This window comes from Dasypus novemcinctus, chromosome 2, assembly GCF_030445035.2.
Source record: "Dasypus novemcinctus isolate mDasNov1 chromosome 2, mDasNov1.1.hap2, whole genome shotgun sequence".
Lineage (NCBI taxonomy): Eukaryota > Metazoa > Chordata > Mammalia > Cingulata > Dasypodidae > Dasypus > Dasypus novemcinctus.
Genome location: NC_080674.1, coordinates 23398795 through 23423818, shown reverse-complemented (window position 1 = coordinate 23423818; position 25024 = coordinate 23398795). Strand labels below are relative to the sequence as shown.

Here is a 25024-nt window from a genome sequence, read left to right as displayed (position 1 = left end):
CAGAAGAAGCTGGGACCATGGAGACTTAGGAGGAAGAGGAATGCTGAACCCTTGCAGAGACCAGCAGCCATCTTACTCTAACACCAAGCAACAGATTCTGTTGAGGGAAATAACTTACACTTTATGGTTTTGGGGCTTCCACCTGAAATAAATACCTTTTATAAATGTCAAGAGAGTTCTGGTAATTCACATCAGTACTCCTTTAACTGACTAATACCCTGCCCTTCACTGAATATAATCAAAATATTCCACATAAAATAGTTTTACATATACAGGAATGAGTTAGCTTAAGAAAGTAATTTCTGGGGTCCACAAAAGAGTCAAACTGTCATAAGTTGTCGCTCTTTTCCCTTCCCTCCCTCCTTTCCTTCTTTACCTCCTTCCTTCTTTCCTCTGTCTTGCTCTCTTCTTTCTTCTTTCCTGTTCTTTTCTCCTTGTCTCAATTTCCTTCCTTTCATTGCTCTTTTTTATTTTTCTATTTCCCCATTCTTTAAAGATGTAATTCTCCTTTTATTTTCATAGGGTGGAATATATATATTTGTAGGATACAGGAAAATCATTTAGAAAATATATCGTTCCTGTATAACATCTTCACACATACATTTATTTCCTTATAATTAATACTAATATTTTCCATTGGTGTGGTATGTTTTTTAAATTGATTTAGATTGAAGAATCAATGTTGTTATATATGTATTATTAACCATAATTATTGTTTACATTAGAGATGACTGTTTCTATGGTTTTCTAAAAATTATTCACAAGGGATATTGGTCTGTAATTTAATTTTCTTGTAACACCTTTATCTGCTTTGGTACAAGGGTGATGGTGGCCTCATAAAATGATTTCGGAAGTATTTTCTCCTCTTCAATTTTTTTGAAAGAATTTAAGCAGGGTTGGTGTTCTTATCAAATTGACCAGTGGTACCATTTGGTCCTGTGTTTGTTTGTTTGTTTTTTTATGTTTTAATTATTGATTCAATCTCTTTATTAGGTATTGGTCTATAGAGATCTCCTATTTCTTTTTGAGCCTTCAGAGGTAGTTTGAGTGTTTCTAGGAATTTGTCCATTCCATATATGTTTTCCATATTGTTGATGTACAGTTGTTTATACTAGCCTCTTATAATAATTTTTATTTCTGTAGGGTTGGTAGTAATGCATCAACTTTAATTTCTGATTTTAGTTGCTTGTATCCTCTCTTTTTTTTTCATTCTAACTAAAAGTTTGTCAATTTTATGTATCTATTTAAAAAAAATTAGGTTTTGTTCATTCTTTTCATCATTAAAAAAAAATCTGTATTATTTACCTCTGCTCTAACTTTTGTTATTCCTTTCCTTCTGGTAACTTGGGCTAAGATCACTCTTGTTTGTCTAGATCTTCCAGTTGTGAGGTTAGTTCTCTGATTTGAGATCTTTCCTCTTTTTTAAGGTAAGCTTTTATAGCTATATATTTTCCTATGAGTACTGCCTTGCTGCATCTCATATGTTTGGGCATGTTGTTTTGTCTTTTTATTCTCAAGACAAATCCTAATTTATCTTGTGATTTCTTATTTGACCCACTATTTGTTTAAGACTGTGATTAATTTCTACATATTTGTGAATCTTCCAATTCTCCCCTTGTTATTAATTTTTAGCTTCATTCCTTTATGGACAGAGAAGGTACATTTTATGATATCAATATTTTAAAATTCATTGAGACTTGTTTTGTGACCTAACATTTGTTCTATCCTGGAGAATGAGCCATGGGTACTAGGGAAGAATGTGCATTCTATCTCTGTTGGATAAAGTGTTTTATATACATCTGTTAGGTCTATAGTTGTTTTATAGTATTGGTCAAGCCTTTAATTTCCTTATTGATCTTCTGTTCTATCTATTTGTTAAAGCTGTATTTTGAGATCTCCTACACTTAATATAGAACTATCTACCTCTCCTTGTAAATCTATCAATACTTGTTTCTTAGATTTTGGGGGTTTGCCATTGGGCACATATATTTTTATAATTATTATGTCTTCTTGTTGATTTGGGCTTTTTGTCAGTATGAAGTGACCCTATTGGTTCCTTATATAGTTTTTTTTACTTAAAGTATTTTATCTGATATTAATATAGCTACTCCAATATGTCATTTGGTCACTAATTGCATGGTATACATTTTTTCCATCTTTTCACTTTCAGCCTATTTGTGTCTTTGAATTTAAGGTGAGTCTCTGTTAAACATCATATATTTGGATCATGCCTTTTAATCCTAATTTTGGCCATCTCTGTGTTTGCCTTTTGACTAGAGAGCTTTATCCATTAACTTTAAAAGTTACATTTAATGCAGCATGGTCTTCTGTCATTTTGCTATTTGGTCTCTGTAAGCTCATACATTTTTTGTCCCTCAATTCTTCTGTTAATTCCCACCTTCATTTTTATTTGATTATTTTTTAGCGCACCCTTTGAGTTTCCTCTCATTTCATTCTGTATATATTCTTCAGATATTTTCTTTTTGGTAATCATAGGGTTTAATTTTAAGATCCTAAATCATTAACAATAACATTTGTCTTAATACCAAATCAACTTCAATAGCAGATACAAACACTGTTCTTAAATCTCACTCTTCTCACTTACTTTTAATGTATTTTTTTACAAATTACATATCTGTATATTGAAGTCCCAAGCCATATATTTATCAACACTTTTAGCATTTGCCTTTTAGAATTGGTGAGGAGTTAAATGTAAAGTTATATACAAAAATGCAGTACAATAATATGTTTCATTATGGTTATTTTAAATGGAAGTCTTTATTTCATTATGTTACTTTGATCCATTTCTTAATATCCTTTCCTTTCAGTATGAAAAACTCTCTTTAGCATTGCTTGTAGGTCAGGTCAGAAACTCTCTCAGTTTCTGTTTACCCAGAAATATCTTAATCCGCCCCTAATTTTTGAAAGGCAGTCTCGTTAGATATAAAGTTACTGACTGAGGTGGCTGCTTGGAGCTGTATGTACCCCAGAAAAATATCTTATTAGAATTAGTTAAAATTAATCCATTATGTTGCATGTGACTCCTTTATAAATAGACCCTTTTGATGAGGTTAATTCAGTTAAGGTTTGCCCCACCTCAATCAGGTTAGGTCATAATCCTTTTACTGGAGTTGCTTATAAGATGAATGAAATTCAGACCTAGAGAAAGGAAAGACACAGAGGGATCAGGCAGAAGCTGAACACTAACGGAATATAGAAGAGAAGGAATGGGCCAGGAGATGCTGTGACAAAATAAGGACCTAGGATCACTGGCAGCAAACCCAGTATGTCACAGTTTTGGGGGAGAAAGCATTGCCTTGTTAATGCCTTCATTTGGATTTCTTAGTCTCAAAATCATGAACTAATAAATTTCCATTGTTTCAGACAAACTATTGCATGGTATTAATATAATGTGAGCAGCTGGGGAATCTAAAACAGCTGGCTATTGATTTCTTTCAGCACTTTAATATTTCTTCCCACTGTCCTTTTGCCTTTATGGTTTTGATTTTTTTTAATGATGCAAATTTTAATGGGATTTCCTTGTACACAACTTGTTTCTTCAGTCTTGCAGCTTTTAGAATACTTTTTTTTCCCTTGTCATTTGATAGTTTGAATACTGTGTCCAGATTTGATTCTCTTTGAATTACCTTGCTTGGGTTTTGTTGGGTTTCTTGAATATTTATATTCATGCCTTGCATTATATTGAGGAAATTTTCAGCCACTATTTGTTTGAAAATTCCTACTGGCCTTTTCTCTCTTTTTTCTACTTCTTGGACTCCAAAAATATGTGTAATGGTAAACGTAATGATGTTCCACCATTCTATCAGGCTCTCGTCACATTTTTCATTCCTTTTTCTTTTCACTTCTCAGTCCAAATAATTTCAAATATCTTTTTTTTTTTTCAAGTTTACTGACTCTTCTACCAGCTTTAACTAGCTGTTGAACTCCTTTAGGCAATTTTCCATTTTATTTATGTGGTGTTCTACTCCATTAATTCTGCTTCATTCCTTTAAACATGTCTGTTTCTTTACTGATATTCTGATATTGTTCATCATTTTCCTCATAACCTTTAGTTCTTTCTCTGTGTTTTTTGAATCACTTTGAAAATATCGAAAATCATCTCTTAAGTCACTGTTTGGTATATCCAAAGTGTTTGTTAAAAACGTTTGTCAATTTTTTTCTTGTTCCTTTGGCTGTACCATCAGTTTCTGTTTCTTTGTCTTGTAATCTTTTGATGCACGCTATGGATTTTAATATTTTATATGTTAACTCCGGAATTTAGTCCCCTACTTGACTGTTCCTTAAGTATGTATTTTGCTAGTAATATGACATATTCTTTCATGAATGTCATGAGCTAACACAATCAAATCCAAACAAAAGACACCTTTCATAGTCGAAGACACCGTTCATAGTCTTTGCAAACTGGCTTCTGTGTTTGATGGTACTCTCCTTCAGAATTTATCCCTCTTATTAAGAAGATCATCTGGAGAAAAATATAAAGTAGAAGATTGCCTTATTTTCTTGGGCTGTTGAAACAAATACCATGAAATGGCTGAGTTAAAAATTGAGAAATTATTTGCTCACAGCGTTGAGGGCATAAAAATGTCTAAATCAAGGAATCATCAAGGTGATACTTTTTCCCCAAAGTCTGTAGCATTCTGGAACTGGTTGCTGGTGATCTTTGGTTCATCCATCTCTGGCAAAGCAAAATCTCCTGGTCTTTTCCTTCTCTTCTGGGTTCCATTTCAGCTTCTTGCTTCCTGTGGCTTTCTCTCTCTCTGTCTAAATTTCATTGTGTTTAAAATGGACACCAGCAAGAGAATGAAGACCCATCCTGATTAGTCTGGTCTAAACACTAACTAAAGTACTTCACCCAAAGTTTCTACTTACAATGTGTCCATATCCATAGGAATGGATTAGATATAAGCACATTTTTTTTCCCTGTGGTACATATAGTACTGAACCACTTTAAGTGTCCTTTTAGCCTTGTATGAGTCTTTGTTTTGTCTTGGGTTTGAGGAAGATGGCTCTGCCAGGTTTTGCAATTGATTTTGGACCTAGTCTCATGTGTGCTAGATTTTTCTAGGTGTTTTTAGATGATTCTTCATATACATTTGTTGTAAAGGGTTGTATTAGTCAGCCAAAGGGGTGCTGCTGCAAAATACCAGAGCCTGCTGGCTTTTATAGCAGGTATTTATTTGGGGTAGGAGCTTACAGATACCAGGCCATAAAGCATTAGTTACTTCCCTCACCAAAGTCTATTCATGTGTTGGAGCAAGATGGCTGCTGATGTCTACGAGGGTTCAGGCTTCCTGTGTTCCTCCATTCCAGGGGCTTGCTTCTCTCTGAGTTCAGGGTTCCTCTATTCCCAGGGCTTGCTTCTTCCTGAGCTCAGGGTTCCTCTATTCCTGGGGCTTGATTCTTTTTCCTCTGAGAGCTTACTTCCTGGGGCTACAGGTTAAGGCTTCAGCATCAAACTCCAACATCAAAACTCCAACATCAAAAACCCCTTAACTCTGCCCTTTGCCATGTCTTTTATCTGTGAGGACTCAATGCCCTAATGACGTGGCCCAGTCAAAGCCCTAATCATAACTTAATCATAGCCAGGTACAGACTAGATTACAAACATAATCCAATGTCTATTTTTGGAATTCATACCATGTCAAACTGCTACAAGGGTCTTGAATACTAGTTGTTTTGATGTTCTGTCATGATTAGATCAACTTGGGGAAGAAATGCATTGAATGTTGATATCTGAAATATTAGTAATATATCTCCTTGAATAAACAATATGAATAAGGGTTACTGAATATTCTAAGAGTTCATAATTGTGCATGCTTTGCTCTAAAGTATAGAAAAATTTGAGATAATATTGCACTAGTTAGTAAAATCCAGATAAAATAATCTTTTGACTTATTAGAAGAGTTTCGTTTAAGATGTCCAACCAATTGATTCAGAGCAGCCAGATGTTCCTTTCATTTATTCTCTAAAAGGAAAAGGAATGAAGAAAAATTAACATCTGAGCAGACCTTGAGGATATAAGGAAGACTAGTAAGGATCTCATTTCTGGAGAGAAAACCTGGTGGTTCAATTAATAATACATTGCCTCTTCAATGACGACCATAGATAACACTATTTTTCATCTTATTCTCATTGAGCAAGGAAGTGTTGAGATATGGTCAACAAGAGATTAAACATGAGAGGCTAAATTGCTTATTTTACAAATCAGTTAATCTTTACTGCTTTTAAGTAATATGAATATAACAAATACATTCAAAAGATATTTTTCTCTCTGTAGTTTAATAATCTAAAAATTATGTATCTTTTGGATGTGCATTTAGCTTTACCTTTTGAAATCTTACTCATATTTCCTTAGTAATGATAACTTTATTCTCTTCACATTAAAAGCTGTTTCACACTTTCAAAAAAGGAATTAAAAATGAAAAAATAAAGGTGGATGGAAGAAATAAAATATGAATAGAAAAGACTACAAGAATAAAGGATAAAAAGAGGAACAAGATTAAATTTAGTTTCATATTAGAGTTTTAAGATTTGGGTTCATTTGTTCTATTGGAGTTATTAAATGCATATGCAAAATTATTATTCAGGTCATATAGCTTTTGAAAATCAGATTTGGCATCCAGAACGTTTAGACTTTAGGTAAAATTATTTCATTCATCAGATTTATCTTGATAACATATCAGTGTATAATTAAGACTAAGTAAAGTCTGTAAGATTTGTAATATGGTATCTATTAGTCAGTAAGTGCTGATAATAAAAGTACCACAATGGAGAAAAGGATGTTAGGGATAATAAATTAGCAAGCGATTTTTAAATGTAAGAATATATTTTTATTATTAATAACTAAATGTTGCATACATTCTAAATCCAGTTTCAGCTAAACATTTACCTACTATTATGAGAAAAGCCACACTCTTTGTAATAATGTATAAAATTCCCTTTTATTCAAAATAAGGATTCCATTACTGACTGATAAGAATAGTCTAATTTCTGAGAATGTTTTGTTACCTAAAACCTTGGGTATTTGAAAAATATTTTACAGATTTTGCAAAATAGGAAATGAATTATTTTAAGCTTCTCTTCCTACATTTCCCTGCCAAATCTAGGCACAAAACAAGTGACTTCTACAACTTTTAGAGAAATACTTATTAATGTGTTGTGACACTGTCAAATGATGTAGTATAATCTGAGTAAGTTAAAGTATTAAATATGACAGTCTGAGAAATTTGTTAGGATGCCCCTCACATATATATTCACACATACAATAACCAAAAAGAAAAAGAAAGATGAAGGGGAACATTGGGCGAATAGTATATATATATTTTTCTTAGACAGGTTGTGCAATATATCCTAGCACATAAGCTTTTGTTGCTATGGAGCATTGCAAATAGTCTTTGTACTTCTTAGCTTATTCCTTAGCATACCTCTGGGGAGGCAAGGGAATCTTTGAAATGGATTTTTACCTTCTTTCCAGATGATAAATAGCTTTGGGTCTGTTAGCCAGACGGGAGTTTTCAACTCACTTTGGGCAGTTAAAGGGAATTCCTAACCTTGTAAACTGGTGTTCCTCAGGCTCAAATGGCAACAATCAAGCTGGGAGGAACAAATGAGCCCTCTCAAGAGAGTAGAGTGGCATAGAATGTCAAATTCCTGGGCAGTCAGTGGTTTCCAGAAGAGAGAAATTTATATTACAACATTATTCATTCGAAGTTAGAGATCATCCTTGCATCTGGCTGCCTTTTATCTGCAAGCAATATCTTAAACATAATCTAAAGGCTTTGTAGCTAATGTAATGGCCACTCTAATATTCCAGAGAGCAGAATAAGCATTAACAAGAGCCTAAGCAACTAATAACAAGGAAACACTAAGTATTTTGTAAATATTTTACTGAGTAGAATACATCAAAATAATGTTTCATAGAAAATGAATTTTTTTCAGCCAAAGAAATGCTCTTAAAATAATCATACTCATTTTGGTCAGTTTATCTGAGCGAATCATGTATACACATAAAACAATTAGTAGTAAAACATTACTAATTAGTCTTATGAACTAATTACTGTTAGATTCTCTAAACCATTTTATACCTTTAGTAATCAAAGATTTTAAAGCTGGTAATGAATATTACTATTTATATGCCATTATGACAGCAAAATGTACTGAGGGGTACCTTGTACAAGGAAGTTTTCCCTTATATTAGAACATGTATGTAGAGATGGTTGGCAGAAGATAGCTGTATGTTGTGTTACAAGGATCTCCATATTAAGTTGGACATGCTTTTATGATACCACTTTTTGCTCATATATATTTTTAGCCTGAAAAAGAAAAGACGTTATAAGATAGATGAAAGAAGAGAGACTTTAAGAAGACATATCAAGAAGTTTCTTGTTCCATCAAATTCAAAATGGGGTATATTTTCCAGAAAAAGACAATGATGTGTAAATAAACAAATACTAAATTGGATGATGCCTCTATATTTAAAGAAGTAGAGATGCAAACACTGGTTGAGGATCCATGTTTCGAAAAATGAAATAAATGAAGATCCAGAAAAGATTTTATGAGAGATAAGTGAGGATAACTGAATATAAGTTGATTATTAGGGAATGATTGGGATTTAAGTTAGTTGTATTGAATGATATAGTGACATGGTGTTTATGCGTAAAGAACCTTTCAGGAAATTGTTACTGAAGTATTAAGTAATGGATTATCATGATATTGGCAAATTTGTTTTAAATGGTCCATGCACACAAAAAATCACAAATATAGCAAAATGCTAACAAGTGATCAATCTAGAGAATACGAATATGGATCTTCATTGTATCAATATTTCCATTTTAATGTTAGTTTGAAGTTTTATCTAATATAATTTTCAAAATGAATGATAATGGTTTGCCCATATATTTTAGCTTCTCTCTTGAGAATGTAATTAAATTATAATAAAGTAAAAAACAGTGCTAACTCATTATGCTGGTGGGAATGAGATGGAGGTTATTAGAGAAATTAGTTAACTTCCGGAAAATAGAAAGTGGGTGAAAATTGGTGACTGATTAAATCCAAAAAAAGCCACATGCTGATGCTCACACTGAGATGGTTACATCTAAGCTGGGACAACTTTAAGGGAGACACAGAATTACCAGTGATCGCAAAGGTAGGAAGTGAGACATGGAGGGAAAGCCCCACAGATTAATTGATTGCCCCTGTACAGAATTCCCCCCACCCGCACGAAGATGCATGGGGTCCAGGCCTAAATGAAAGAAAGAAAAAAAGAAATTCTTCTGCAGAAGATCTGGAAAGACTATTAGGGCAATGTTGGAAACTCATTTGCTTAGACACCTCCTGCTCTGTATTTAAAGGAAACCAGTGGTTTTTCTCCTACTCATCTTAGAGAAAGCCTATAATCAAAAATTCACCTTGCAAACTCAAAGCTCTGAGTTAGATTATTCATCCTTAAATATGAACATCAGATATTTGAGAAAAGTCTGAAGTTTGAATGACAAAGGCCATAGTTCCACAAACAGAAAATTAATCCTAAAGGAAAAGATATTTTAAAGAAAATAAGTACACATATATGTGCACATGCACACAATAATTAGAACCGTGAGTGTTCCAGATAACCCAGGACACACCAAACAAGACACAATTCTATCAAAAAGAGGCAACACCCATAGGAAAGGAAAGGAAAATCTTGGAGATCAATTTATGTCTGTGTGGTCTGTGTATATTGACTTTGAAATGAATTAATAAGCAATTGAAAGATAAATTTGAATTTTTCACAAAATAAAGCAAGAAAACTGGGAAATGTATGATGTGAAAAATTATGGTACCTGGAGACAAATGAGTTCAAACTTTCAAAATATGAATTCCACATGAAGAACAGAGAAAACAGAGGATAGGAAATAATCATAGGTATAATACAAATGAATTTCTCAGTGCTAAAAGAAAATAGTTTTTGACCAAAAGAATTTACTAAGTTCCTGTGATGTTTAATTTTATCTGTCAATTTGGTTAGGTCATGGTGTCCAGTTATTTGTTTAAATATTGCCCTGGATATTGCTGTTGGAGGTGTTTCGTAAATGGAATTAGCATTTATAATCAGTTGACTTAAGTACAGGAGATTATTCTCCATAAAGTTGTTGAGCCTCATCCAATGTGTTGAAAGCCTTAATTGCAAAAATCTGAGAGTTCCAGAAAGAACTCTGGAAGAAAGTCTGCCTCAAGTCTTTATCATTTCATCCTTTTTGAGTTTCCAGCCTGCTGGCTGCCACTACAGTTTTTTGACTAGCATCTCTCTTACCTGACTTCCTGCCTATACATCTCTGACTTGGCAGCCCAATTATCTGAGCCAATTCTTTAAAATACATTTCTTTATACGCATGTAGATAGATAGATAGATAGATAGATAGATAGATAGATAGATAGATAGATAGATAGATAGATAGAAAAATAGATATATAAACATTTGCTTTAGAAAATAATTTTCTTGGATATACACAGAATTAATAATTGTATTGGTAATGAAATTGATATTTCCTCATTAATTTTTCCATAATTTGCTATTATTTAATTCTCAGAAAAATAAATAAAATTAAGTTAGGAATTGGGGGACAGGGGAAATAATGGTTATTAAAATAAATGAATGTGAGATTTGGGGCACAAGGTACACTTTACAAGACAGCAGCCATTTTAAAGGATAAAGAAACAATGGCTTTAAATATATGTCAAGAATAAAATGATTACTGAAATTATTTTTATAAAACTCCTTAGAAAATATTTTGTACTAACTTTCCATTTTTCACTGTACTCCCCCCATCTATCCTGATTGCCTCATTAGAACTACACATGTAACTCTCCAATGTGGTCATTCTCCATCATCCCCCAGGAAATGTGCTAAATTATGTGTATTAGGGACTATATAAAGACCCAAGTTTTATATTTAATGGTTACATTTAGCTAGCAGTCAATTTGAACTTAATGGTGTATCTGTAGTGAGAATATATTTTGCACTTATGTAAATGCACGCATATACACACATCTAGGGACAATAATAATATTAGCCGAATACAAGTTTTCATTTTCATGCAAAAACACCTTTTCAAATCCAGATGCCTCTTCTCCCAACACACCCCATGTACTCCCAATGCTCAATAACCAAACCTTATCCTGGGAAGTCACAAATGAAAATAAAATCACTGTTGCACACCATGATATAGAAAGCGTTTTTCATTTTATGCACACTTTTCAGCCCTGAGAAAGTAAGAATAAATTCCTTTTTTTGTACAGCAGTTTCTAAAATATAATCAGAACGATTCTAGTGAACACTTAAAGCTTTTGATGAACTTTCCCAATACTTTTAAAACACTGGAATTCATGATTTGTTTACACTCTAAAGCTAGTTCTCACTGTCTTTTTTAGGCCTCTTTTGGCATCTCATTTTCACGCACTATCTGAGATGACTTGGAAAACATCAGAAATAACACCACCACTTCCACAGAACAACTGCCTGGACAGTGACTCTTCCTATAGTCATCGTTATGGAACCTTATTTCTAGGAGACTTTTTATTTCAAGGGTCAATATTAAAAGATAATAGTATTGGAGTTGGTGGCTTTAGCCAATAAATACTTTCAGCACCTACTCAAAAATAACTTATTTTTAGTGCTTGGAATAAGAGACATTTCCTGCTGTTATTTCTAAATTACTATAGAAGAAAATAATTCTATCATCCTGGAATTATCAGCTTGCTGTATGTGAAACTTAAAGTGACTGAGTAAAATGGCAACATTTAATTTTTTGTAGTTAGCACAATTCAACTCTGAAGGCAAAGTGTGAGTCCTTCTGTTACCCTACTTCTTTCCTTATGTAAATAAGAGTAAAAACTAGCTTCGCAGTATAAACTAACCCTGAAATTCATTGCTGAAAGACTGGAGAAGACTGTTTCATCTATGGAGATCAGTATCTGGAATCATTCAAGATGAGTGGACTAATTCAGTGTGTGGAATATCTTTCCAGATATGAATCAGGAGACTTCTGAAAATGGAATTACCCCCGACTTGACCCCTGGAATATATTATAGTGTTGTCTCTGAAACAACCCATTTTAAAACTTTTACTGTTAAACTACATGTAGTTTGCAAGACAGAAAGATAGAATGAATGAAAGAAAGAGATAGGAAGCTGAAAGTCACAATTTTTAAACACTGTTTCATCTTTGCAATTAATGACAGATGTATGGATTGTGGCTCAGAGTTTATTCAATATTTTTGAAGTATTTACTATTGAATCTAGAAGACAACTTACTTTGATCTTTTTGTTAAGAATAAATGAGGTCATTAACTAAAATTTTTGTTTTAAATATGAGAAAATCATGCATCAAATTGTTACTTGCTCGGTTTGCTCGGAGTTAATCACTAAACACAGTGGGGACGAGAGAAATCTTATCAAAGATAAGATAAAATGATTAATATTTTCTGCATCTCCATTTCTTCCTGGGTAAATTTGAAGTGAGAATACATTTCTCAATGTTTAGGTTTCAAAGGAAATTGAATTAAAACATAATTCAACCGATGGTAGAAATTCAAATTTTTGATAATGTTATTAATGTTTCCTAATCTTAGTGTGATATTATTAATTAGGAAGTTAAACGCATATGAATCTCTCCAATACTCAAAACATATTCCTCCTTTCTTATTGCTTAGGAAAATCTCTTTTTATTAAATTCTACTTTCTTGAAAGAGAAAAATGTCCTTAATATAGAGATCAATAAATATTTATTAGAAAATAATCACATCTATTTGACTATATAGTTTTATATGTATGTTAAATGGTCAGTTATTTTATCTTTCTTACATCCTGCTGGTGGCGGTAATTGAGTGCAGTTTTTAGGTATGCCTTTTTAGCAATGTTTTTTAATATTAGTAAACATTATCATATTTTTGGCTTTGGGCACCACTTTTTTATGAATCTATTTTAAAGAAATTAGCAGAGGTGAATGCACTTTTTTATTTATATAAATCACCATATATTTTATGATAGGAAAAATTGGCAATGTCCAGTGAATATAATGCAGGCATTAAAACCTATTTTTTAAATTTTGAAATGATACTGAAAATGACTATGGTATTTTATTATTGAAATATCATCTCAGGATTTTTAGATTATGAGTATATAAAATCATAGAAATATATTTATATATAAATAAATGCATGTATATATATTAAAAACCAAAAGAGTAAAAAAAATGATAAGAAAATTATCTCCAGGTAAAAGAATGATGGAAATTGTCATTTTAATTTACCTTTTTAAAAAATATTCATATTGTCTTATATTTGATATAGAGAAAATTCTAGAATACCCAACATCAGGCCAACATCATTTATTTGATATTAGAATTGACATTGGATAAACACCTCAAACTTAAGCTGGTCACTTATGTGCCTAAGTCAAACAATACTGAATAATTAATTTTTAATATTGTCATCCAATGAAGGATATTGAATGGCTCTTTAATATATTATAATGCAACAAACTGCTGTATAAATTCAAATCCTCTCAAGTGTTTTAGGTAGATTAACTTCAGTTTAAATTTCTAATATATTTTCATATATTTCTTCTTAGCTCTAAACCAACACAAAACTCAGCTTTAAATTAGATGAGAAAAAGTGTAGGAGTGAGGAGTAGAAGTACCTTAATTGAATTTGGCTCTTGAGAGTAGTTAAAAACACATTTGCCCTTTTGTTCTTAGGTCCATGAAAAGAAATTGTTCTGATTTTAGCTAAAAGAAGATTTTTTTTTGTAACTCGATTTGTATCCCATTGTAAAAAAAAGTACCTAGTATTTTCTGGTTTCCAAAACATAACTACATGTTCTTTAGAGCTGTTGGAAAATTGGATCCAGTTTATTAAGTCATTGTTTTTGCACTGAGCTTTTGCCTGTGTCATATTTTTAGACAGAATATGAAAGCAAAGGCAATATCCCCTCTGTTGAATATCTTTAATAGTGTGGATGAAATTTGTAATTTGAAATTCTCAGGTTCAGAGAATATTTATCTAGTACTTGATTATATGCTTGAATCTTCTTATGCTTTACAGCAGTTTGTAAAAAAAACAAGAGGCATTTCTTTTCTCTGAAAAATTATAGCAGTTTTCTTTTTGAATAAAGTATATAGACACTTTAAAAAATCCATGTTTCCCTTAATGTTGTCTCATTGTTGTAATTATGTTATTTAGTCTGTTATAAATCCTTAGAGAGCTTAGAGCTTAGAGCTTTCACACAAATATAAATTCAGACCATATTTGAATTAAATGAAAATTTACAAGATGAATGCATTCATTTTAATAATATTAATGTAAAAAATGACTGTTTTATTTGACCTAATCTATAATGTTGAGTTTAATAGCAAAGATGTGTCCACAATTGAGTTTATATTAAATCTGTTTTTGTGTTTAGGAATGCAGAATTCTGATACACAGACAACTTATTTCCAAAAGGATATTCACATAATTTAAAATATCTTCAAGGCTTTTTTTGTGTTTCTACTATTAAAAAAACAGAGAGAAGTGTTGTATACAAATTTTAAGGCAGAGCCAAAATGTTTTTGGACACTTTAAAACTTTTAATATTTCTACTTTGGGTGTCCTGTTGATTGCAATGAGCTAATAAACATACACAGACTTGGACATTGAAATTAGACGGCTGGACTCCAATGAGCAAAATTAGTTTCTATAACAATTTTGTCACACCACCTGAATAAAAAATAATATATATAATATATACAGTATAAGGTAATATATTAATTAAATTATTTACATTAATCGCTTATAAATAACAGATATATAAGTATATGTACATATAATATCGTTATACATCTCAAAGTCTATGTCTTTCCATTTATTCTTTTTTCCTTTTAAAGGGCTACTTCTAATTTTTAAAATTATTTTTAATTTTTTCTTCTTTATTTTCTTTTAAATATTACATTCACAAAATATGAGGTCCCCATATGCCCCCCACACCACCCACCCCACCCCTCCCACATCAACATCTTCTTCCATTATTGTGGCACATCCACTGTACCCGGCGAATATATTCTGGAGAACTGCTGCAGCATAAGGACAGTGGTCCACATTGTAGTCCACACTCTTCCTCCAGTCCACCCAGTGGGCCATGGCAGGACACACAATGTCCAGCATCTGTCCCTGCAGCACCACCTAGGACACTCCAAATCCTGAAAATGCCCCCACACCATATCTCTTCTTCCCTCTCTCTACCATCAGCAGCCACCATGGCTGCTCTCCACATCACTACTACAATTTCTTCCCTTACTAATCATAATAGTTCCCCAGCAGAAAACCAGTAAGTCCACTCTAATCTATACTCTATTCCTCCATCTTGTGGACCCTGGGATGGCTATGCCCAGTCCTCTTCTACATCAAGAGGGGGCTTAGATTACACATGGATGATGGATGCAATTCTCCTGCTTGCAGCTGTAGATACTCTTGGCTCCCTGGTGCGGTGGTTGACCCTCTTCACCTCCATTTATTCTTTGACTACATTTTGAGAAACACTAACACAGTATCATAATGATAATTTCTCTTCTCTTTGGTCCTCTTTTTTATCACTATTTAAGTGTTTTATACTCAAGACTACAATGTAGTGAACTACAATGTTGAATTTCAAAATAAATTAGTTGAATCTGAATTTTTTCTGTATTATAAGGTTTCAAATACTTTGAATTAGAAAAAGCACTTGTCTCTGAATCTGAAAGGATAATCAGCTAGTCTGACATTTGGCTGACTCATTTTGAATATCTCATTCAAGCTCGGTGTGTTAAAATGAGCTACTCTACCTGAGACATCCTGATTTGCCAATCTTCCTCTGTCTTTGGATATGAAGAAGCAAGTCATTTTCTAAGTCTCTAACCTTATCTCCCACTGAATTCAGACATATAATTTCTATCTTCAGCACATTTGGAAGTTTTATTAACTGATATTTATAAGCTAATTTATTTCTATTAAAACAATCATGTTAAATCAACCAATAGATATGCCTAAGATATGTGCATTCCATTTTATGAAAAATTTACCTCTCAGTGGACCCATAAAAACTAAATTCAACTTAATGTTTTTATGCATGTTGATTAGTTGGCCCCTGTACTTCTGATGTGTGAAACTCATTTTGCAATGTATCAAAAACTAAGATGGATTGATTGGTAGATGGATAGAAGGATGGATGATGGGTAGATCTGTGATAAAAAATAGAGTGATAGGTGAATGGGAAAATCTGTGGGGTGTACAGATATATATGGGTGTGCACTGCAAATTTTTTCAACTTTTCTGACAAGTCCAAATTTTAAAAATTAAAAAGAAAAACAAAGAACAATGACCCATTTTTTTTCACTTCTATTATAAAAAACAGACTGCAAAGTATGATGTTTTAACATGAGAGCGTCCCTTTAATGAGTTTTTCCCCCTTTCTCTCTTTCCGGTAAAGCTTCATTCCGACTTGGACAAGGGAGAGGGCACTGTTAAATACACCCTCTCAGGGGATGGCGCTGGCACTGTTTTTACCATTGATGAAACCACAGGGGATATTCATGCAATAAGGAGCCTGGATAGAGAAGAAAAACCTTTCTACACCCTTCGTGCTCAGGCTGTGGACATAGATACCAACAAGCCTCTGGAGCCTGAATCAGAATTCATCATCAAAGTGCAGGATATTAATGATAATGAGCCAAAGTTCTTGGATGGACCTTATGTTGCTAGTGTCCCAGAAATGTCTCCTGTGGGTGAGTAGGCAAATTAAAATTCCATCCGATGCTACAAGTTCTCTTCCATTATTTCTGCAGGTTGACTTACTCATCCAAAATCCAACATGTAATCCAAATGATTATTTTTCACCTGTGGAGGAAAACATTTACTTTTCAAACTTTTGTTCCTATTTCATCTCTTCTTTCTCTTCCAATCTAACGATCGTCACTAGAATATATATTATTATTCACTGTTATCCAATCTGTGAATTTACCTGAACTCATAGATGCTTTGTACATTAAGTCCAAAATTCACTTAGTACTTAAATTTCTTGTCATTATAATTCTGCACACCTACGAAATGCTACCACACACAATCACAGTAAATAACAATAATTCCCAGTGTAAAGTAAATTATGCAAAGTGAGCACTGTCTCTAAATCTGAAAGTGGTTCAAAAAGTGGTGGGCTGAATCCTTTGTGGCTATCAATAGAGGTCATGGAAGGATGATACTGTTTTCCTTATGGGTATAGCAATCCAGAAATTTTCTGCCATCAAACCAGGAAGCAAGTAATATTGTACAATCATTATTAGAATAAATTCATAGTAAGATTATGAGTCTCTTCGTTACACTTAATAATTTCAATTTTCATATAAATGTGTATTTCAGTATCAACTTAAATTTCCAAAGTACTATAATATGTATTATAAGGTCAAAGAGTTACAAATTCTAGCTCTAAGCAAAAATTTAAATTACAACTTTTATTCCTCAGTATCCACTACCAATCCTTCAATTTCTTGCAACAGAATTTCTGGTTCATATTATATTTGTAAGATAAAGTTACTCATCATGTCTAGGTTACAACTTGAAACTCATGTGCGAGCCATTGCTAATATTTCCTAAGTCTGACATTCCTCTGAGGACTCCTGCTGCCCTTATAACTATCCAGGAGATTGCAAGGACTACCCTGAGGGCAGAAGCCAGTTAGTGGATGTGGGAGTTGTCACATGGATTTACCACAAATGCATCTGAAATTGTGTATATGACCTGATCAGGCATTCAAAGACCATATTCTCTCCTTGACCTGGGAAATCAGCTCAAAGTAGTTCACTTAAATTTAAATTTTTATTGTGCCTACTCAGGGCTGCAAATCGGCTCTTTGGTTTCTGTTACACAATTTTGGAGCTGCCTTTTTTATTCTGCCCTAAGATTGCTAGAGGTCTGGAAATGCCATTTGACCCAGGCATGTCTTATTAGAGATGAGCCCCTGAAGATGGAGAAGGGCCATTGTTTTAAATGGTGCCTGGATTTTATAAGGGAAAAAAATTGAGGACAATGATTTGCACAACCTAAGAAGAAAATGCTATTAAGAACGTAAATAGATTAACTCTGTTTATTTTAGGTAGATTAGAAATTTCTACAAGAATTTATGATCCTCAGTGCCTCTTTATTGTCAAAGCAGCATCTTTAAAGCAAACACACACTTACCTTTACATTAAAGAGAAAAACCTGTCTTATTTGATAAACACTTAGGTCTTTTTTGTGCAGATTAGGGAAATAGGGAGGGCTGTAGAGTCAGAACCTCTACATAAGTCCACAGCTAGTGTCTGAAGATAGGAATAGATCTGCAAAGTTGACGGTATAGGGTGGGTGAGCAATAAAATAAAGCGGATCCCAGCTTTGCAGACAGTGGATGGGGCATATTTTCCTGTGCTTTCAGGTAATTTCAGAAAGATCTCTGGAAAAAATTGTCTCTTAAAAGTGTTTTACCAAGTGTCATTACTGAAGTATCCTATTGGTTATTCAATAAACTCTAGTGAAAATTTAAATTGATTTCCAATGCACCCCCACCATTGTTTATATCAGATGGCTATTTCTGTGAATCCATGCTCAGATGTTGTAGTAGTCCAGGTATTCTTGAACCATATTTATGTAATAGGTTCTTTTCATATAAGAATGAATTTAAATTCCCTTATGAATTAAATGCTAGAAATAAAATATCTACCGTGCACACTTAGCTCCTCCTGCCCTACCCCCCACCCCCAATAATCCATCCTACATATACATAGGCACAAAACAAACAGGAGTTTTAGATTTGGGTGTCTCTTGCTCCTGTTACTTCATGACCAACTCAGAGCTAATCAAAATCTACTTCACACCCAGAGTTCAGATTTCTAGTCCTAGAGTATCTGAATCCCATTTCCAATTACATCCTTCTTGTTATAGGTAAATGATGCACTGTTCTATGTAACTTTGCCCAAAGGCTATTTTTTTTTCTGTATTTAGTGCAATGTGCAATGTAAGACTATTGCACAATGGAAGATATTTAGTTCTCTAAAGTTGAAGAATGTTCTCATGAATATATGGATTGTTTAAGAGAAAGGTCACTCTGCTACTAACGTCTGCTATATCCAAATAACATGGAAGTAATATTCAGAGATAAAGTGCTTTCACTCTGACCTAAGGAAATTACTTAATGATCCAGTTATTCCCTGACTCAAAGCTACTCCCTAGAGACAAATTTAGACTTTATGAATTAGGTCTTAGCTCTTTAAGATCACTAGAGTAACAATGAATTACGGTAATGTGCCCTCTTTAATATCTGATTATTATGCATCAGTAGAGTACACAGTTTAAGCTACTTTTTCTGGAGTGCTGACAGGTTTAGAGTATGTAAAACCATATTCATACTTATATTATCTTCCTCACTGCTAGAGCTAAGCCACTTTGAGGCAGCTAATTGGACTATCCATTACCAGATCTCTATGTCATGTGTTAGAAGTTGTCAATTGTGAATCACAGTTTATATAGTAAGATCTACCACTTCCTAAGTTTTAGACAGGTACCAGGCGTTATTCCTAGGGATTCGTATTTTATTTAATTATTGAAATAACTTTCTGTAGTACTTTTTTTCCTATTTTTCGTAACTTTGATATAATAACTAAATAAGTCCTAGCCACAGAAAACATGAATGATGCACAGGCTCTTACCAACAAAATTAATAGAAATGATATAATTTTTCTAGGCTTGCTAGCTTCTAAAATGTCTTTGGGAACCTTATGTTTGGCTTCCAATCTCAGATGATCTTGTTAAGGATTTGGAATTAGCATTATATTATAGATATGATATAATAAGATAAGATGTGATATGATACAATGTCATATTTGAATCAGAGTCCCTGATTAAAGCAAACATCTGAACAACAATGTTAACTCTTATCCACCGAAAATTTTAAAAAAAAAACATTACTATAAACTTAAGTGAAACTGGAACCATCTAAAGGGAATTAGGCTGCTAACTTAATAACACATTAATATATAGTCTGTTGTTTTGTTTTTTTTTTCTTTGAACTCTATCACGTTTTACAAGAAGTTTGGAAAGAAATGCTAAGATGAAATTTTGGTGGATTTTTGGGGAATTATTAATCTATGAATATATTCTACATGACCATAATTCAACATAGGTCAACTCCAAGAAGGAAAACGTGAATACTTTGACAATAATCAACATTAATTTTTATGCCACTTTTATAATTTAGAAACACAAATAAATTTCCACATGTCCTTGTTTAAATGGAAGTACCTAAGGAAGACAAACCAAGAAGTAATAAAGTAGATATATTCTCTTATCACATGAGTCAATCTTGACTGCAGAGAACAGCTCAAATAGGGAACCTATCACTGTTTTCTATTTGTGCCACGTAAACTTGGTCAGAAGCTTGGAGACAGAATTTGGTTATTGTCTTCAAATAAAGACATTTTCCTTAGATAATCTAAATACAACCATTAAAATCAGGCAATTATATTATGCATTATTGCAATTTAATCCTAAAACCCTATTCAAGCTTCATTAATTATCTCATTAATGCCTTATATAACAAAAGGTTCAAATTCATATTGTACTTGGATATTATCACAGTTTTGAAGCTGTATGAATCCTAGAAAAATGTATTCTGAAATTTAATCTATCCCAGTGGGTGTGAACCCATTGTATGTAGGACCTTTGAATGAGGTTACTTGAGTTAAGAAGGTGTGGCCAACCTCAATCAGGATAGGTCTTAATCCTATTGCTGGAGTAAGAATTCAAAAGAGAAAAAAAGCCATGAAAGTAAGAAGGTGAAATTCAACAGAACCTGGAAGAGAATGGAAAGGCCAAGAGATTCTGCCACAGGCCTTACCATGTAACAAATTAGGAACCAAGGAATGCTGCCCACCAACCCCAGAACACCACAATCTTCAGGAAGAAAACCTTGCCTTGACAATGCAATGCCTTGTTTTGGACTTTTTTCCAGCCTCAAGCCTTGGGTGAATAAATTCCCATTGTTAAATCTGACCCATTTCATGGTATTTGCATTAGCAACCTAGAAAACTAAAGTTATCAGGAGGGTGAGGTGCAGATATTGCAAATGCCAAAAATGTGAAAATGTCTTTGGAATTGGGTTATGGGCAGAGGGTTGAGGAATTGTGAGATATTTTATAGAAAAGGCATAGATTGCCTTCAGGAGACCATTCATAGAAATGTGGTTGCTAAAGTTACTTCCAATGGAGACTTAGATAGAAATTATGAAAGTGTTATTAAAAACAGGAAGAAAGGCAATCTTTGGTTTAAGGTGGCAGGGGAAAATTATGTTATTATTTTGTCAGATGGTAGGCAGGACTTGAAAGTGATGAACTTGGATATTTAGCTGAGGAGATTTCTAAGCTCAGAGTGGGAAATACAGCCTGGTTTATCCCTGAAGCTTATAGTAAATTATGAGAGGAAAAGGGATCAACTGGGAACTGAATTTACGGGCACAAAGAAACCAGAAATTGATGATTTGGAAAATTCTGAGTTTTCAAAAAGTAGTCCCTGGAGAATAGTGCTCCATTTAAGGATTTAACTGAACATGGAACGAGTCAGCAGTTTCCAGTTTCCATAAAGTCAGGGTTGGAGGTGCAGTTACGCAGAAAGTATTTACAGAAAGTCTTTCTGTTCGATGGATTCGATCCCTGTGAACTACAAGCCATTCTAACAAGTTTCTTGCATATTTGTATGAATGAAACCACTCTCAGCTTTGACTGAAAGTGTCAGAGAAGGTACCAATTGAATGAAACATTACTTCAAGGGCAGAATCACGGAAACTGAGGTCTGGAACAATAATATCTTCTCAGACCAAGAGAGTAGCACCCATGTGTATGGTAAGTGTGAGTTTCTCCTGGTGTTTGGAGAGGTGGGCCTTCTGACTCTTGGTTCAGGCAGAGTGTTCAGAGAGGGTGGAGCCTTTTCCCTGAAGATTGCAGAGAGCCTGGCCACCATCCCTATGACTGGAGAGGGTGGAGCCTTCAATCCAGTATTCCGGGAGATCATCACAGCTGCGTGAGCACTTGGAAGTGGTGGGGCTGTAGTTTCATCAGCCTAGTGGACAAAACATTGTTCCACTGATGATTCTCAAACCTTGAAATCATACAGAATATGCCCTGATGGATTCTGGAATTGTTTGGGACCTTTTAACATGTTTTCCTTTCAATTTCTCCCTATAGAAATGTATATGTTTATCCTATACCTATCCTTCCATTGTATATCAGAAGCAATAACTTGTTCTCTAGGTTTCACAGCCCACAGAGGACAGATCACACCCATAACCCATTTTGATGAGGTAGTACTAAGCATTGTTTCTGAAATAATTTAAGGCTTTTGCTATATTACGATGGAATGAAAGTATTTTGCCTCTAGAAATAACAGGTCTTTTTGAGGACAAGAGAGTGCAATGTGATGGTTTGAAGCTGTGTGCACCCCTGAAAAACATGTTCTTAAAATTAATGTATTCCTGTGTGTGAACCATTGGAAGTAGGAGCTTTTGATGAGTTTTGATTTTGGTTTTTTTTTTTCAGTTAAGAAACTATAGTCACCCTTCGTCAGGATGGGTGTTAATGATATTATCAAGACCTTTATAAGCAGAGTGAAATCAGAAAGACAGAGAGAATGCCATAGAAGTAAGAAATTGAAATTCAATAGAACCTGGAAGAGAAGGGAGAGGCTAGAAGACACTGCCGTGTGATGAATTAAGAACTAAAGATCGCAGGCATCCAGCCCCAGAACAACACAGTTTTCAGATAGAAAGCATCACCTTGAGGACATCTTGATTTGGACTTTTTCCCAGCCTCAAAACATAAGTGAATAAATACCCATTTTTAACCTTAGTCTTGTCATAGTATTTGCTTGAGCAGCCTAAAAAATTAAAGCAAATATCATGTCTCTTTAATTTCATACAATCTGTAATTGTTATTTGCCTTTCCTTGAGTTCTATCACCCTCATAAATTTGAACAACTTTGACCAGTTATTTTGGAGAATGTCCCTCAATTTTGGCTTGTTGGATGTCTTCTCATGTATATATTTATTGTGTAGCTTTGGTATGTATATCACAGAAATGTAATTCCTACCAGGTAGAATGTGACCTTGATTTGTCCCATTATTGAGATATTCATTTTGATTACTTGATGAAGCTGTTGTTTTACTTATGTATTGCTGCATAACCTATTGATCAAAGAATTAGTGGCTTTAAACAACAAATATTTATTACCTATAATAGCATAGAAATTCAGGAGTGGCTTACATGGGTACCTCTGGCTCAAGGAATCTCAAGAGATTGCCTGAGCTGCTGGCAGGAACTGTGGTCTTACCTGAAGACAAGAATCTGCTTCTATGCTTAATCTTATGGTTGTTGGCAGACCTCAGTCCCTTGCTATGTTTACTTTTCTTCAGGGCAGCCTCACAACACAGCAGCTGGTTTTCCCTAAGGTAAGCAATCCAAGAGAGAACTAGACAGATGAAGAGCACCAATGATGGAAGCCACAGTCCATTTACCTAATCTTTCTTGGAATTCATGTTCATCACTTCTACTACATTCTATTTTTTTAAAGCAAGGCATGTTTAGGTCACTCACATAATCAGGCCCACATTGAAGAGGATGGGATTGCACAAGGGAATGAATACCAGGAAGCTGGGACAATTGACGGTGCCTTAGTCAATCTACCATAGTCAACTCTCTGACCCTCAATGATTCATGTTCTTCTTCCATGCAAAATATATTCAGCTTCTTCCAAGGACCCCCAAATTATCATCTCATCACATCCAGAATCTCACAATCTAAATTAAGTAGAGGTGTATTTGCGGCCCTTTGGGATTAGTTCCTCTTGATATGTAGACCTGTGAAACTAAGAGAACCAGTTGTTTAACCCATACACACTCAAAATACAATGTTGAGAGAAGTGTAGAACTCCTATAAACACTTTTGTTTAAAAAAGGGAGAAGTTTAAGGACAAGAGAAGTACGTAACAAATCTGAAATTCAACAAGGCAAATGTTGAACGTAATCCTAGTAGGTTCAGGGTCTATGAATGACTTTCAGGTCCACCTATAGTGTTTTTGATTCTCCTTCTAGGTTTTCTTCTTTTTCACGATATATAGCATGTACCTACAGCTGAACAGCTCCCTCAGCCTGTTCGCTGATGGTAAAATTCCATGCGTCTAAAGGCGTTGGCTCTATTTTTACAAAATATGCCCTCCCTCAGTCCAAAATGGTGATGTTTCTGCATGGAGAAACCAACCCTTCAGAAAAGTGTGTAGATATCCCATGAATCTTCTTGGCATTCACTGTATTAGACAAAAGCCATACCCAAAAATCTCTTCAGGAGATGCCTTTCTTTACCTTGGGCCTTGCTTGGATGCCTGAGTTATAAAGCCCTTACATAGGTTAGATATCTTAATCATTATTGGAAAGGATCTTGGAGTTATCTTGTCTAATGTAGTATTTTGATATTATTTAAGAATTCCAAAAAAGAGAAGGTTTATGTTTGTAAACTGGTCTGTTCCTATGGGTGTGATACCTTTCAATTTTATTAGATTCAGCTGAAATATCTTTGATTAAATTATGTTAAAATTAGGGCTTTGATTTGACCATATCAGTAGGGTGCAACTCAGGTTAAGTCCTCATCCCCTTGGTTATCTGATATAAGCAGGAACTCACTCAAGGAGACACAAAAAAAGATATAAGGGAAGAGGGAGCTCTATAGATGCCAAAGGAGAGAACTTTATCATGACACAGAGAGGAGACAACGTTGATCATGCAGCTCCAGGAAGAGAGATGAGCCCTATGTCAGACTGTAGCTGAGAGAGAGGAAGGCTGAAACCTCACAGAGATCAGCAACCATCTTGCTTCAACACTTGACAACTGACTTTGGTGAGAAACCAACCTTGGACTTTTCAGGGCCTTGTAACTGTAAGCTTTT

The 25024-nt window shown here is 34.0% G+C and overlaps 1 protein-coding gene across 2 annotated transcripts in view; it reads left to right on the top strand.

The window, feature by feature from the left end:
• The window catches only part of CDH12 (cadherin 12), a 1117721-nt gene that overhangs the window by 840052 nt on the left and 252645 nt on the right, over nt 1-25024 (top strand). For both annotated transcript variants that reach the window (XM_058307302.2, XM_058307298.1), the window contains one exon: nt 16501-16795. In XM_058307302.2, coding sequence (XP_058163285.1) covers nt 16501-16795 — 295 coding nt within the window. The remainder of the gene's footprint in view (nt 1-16500; nt 16796-25024) is intronic.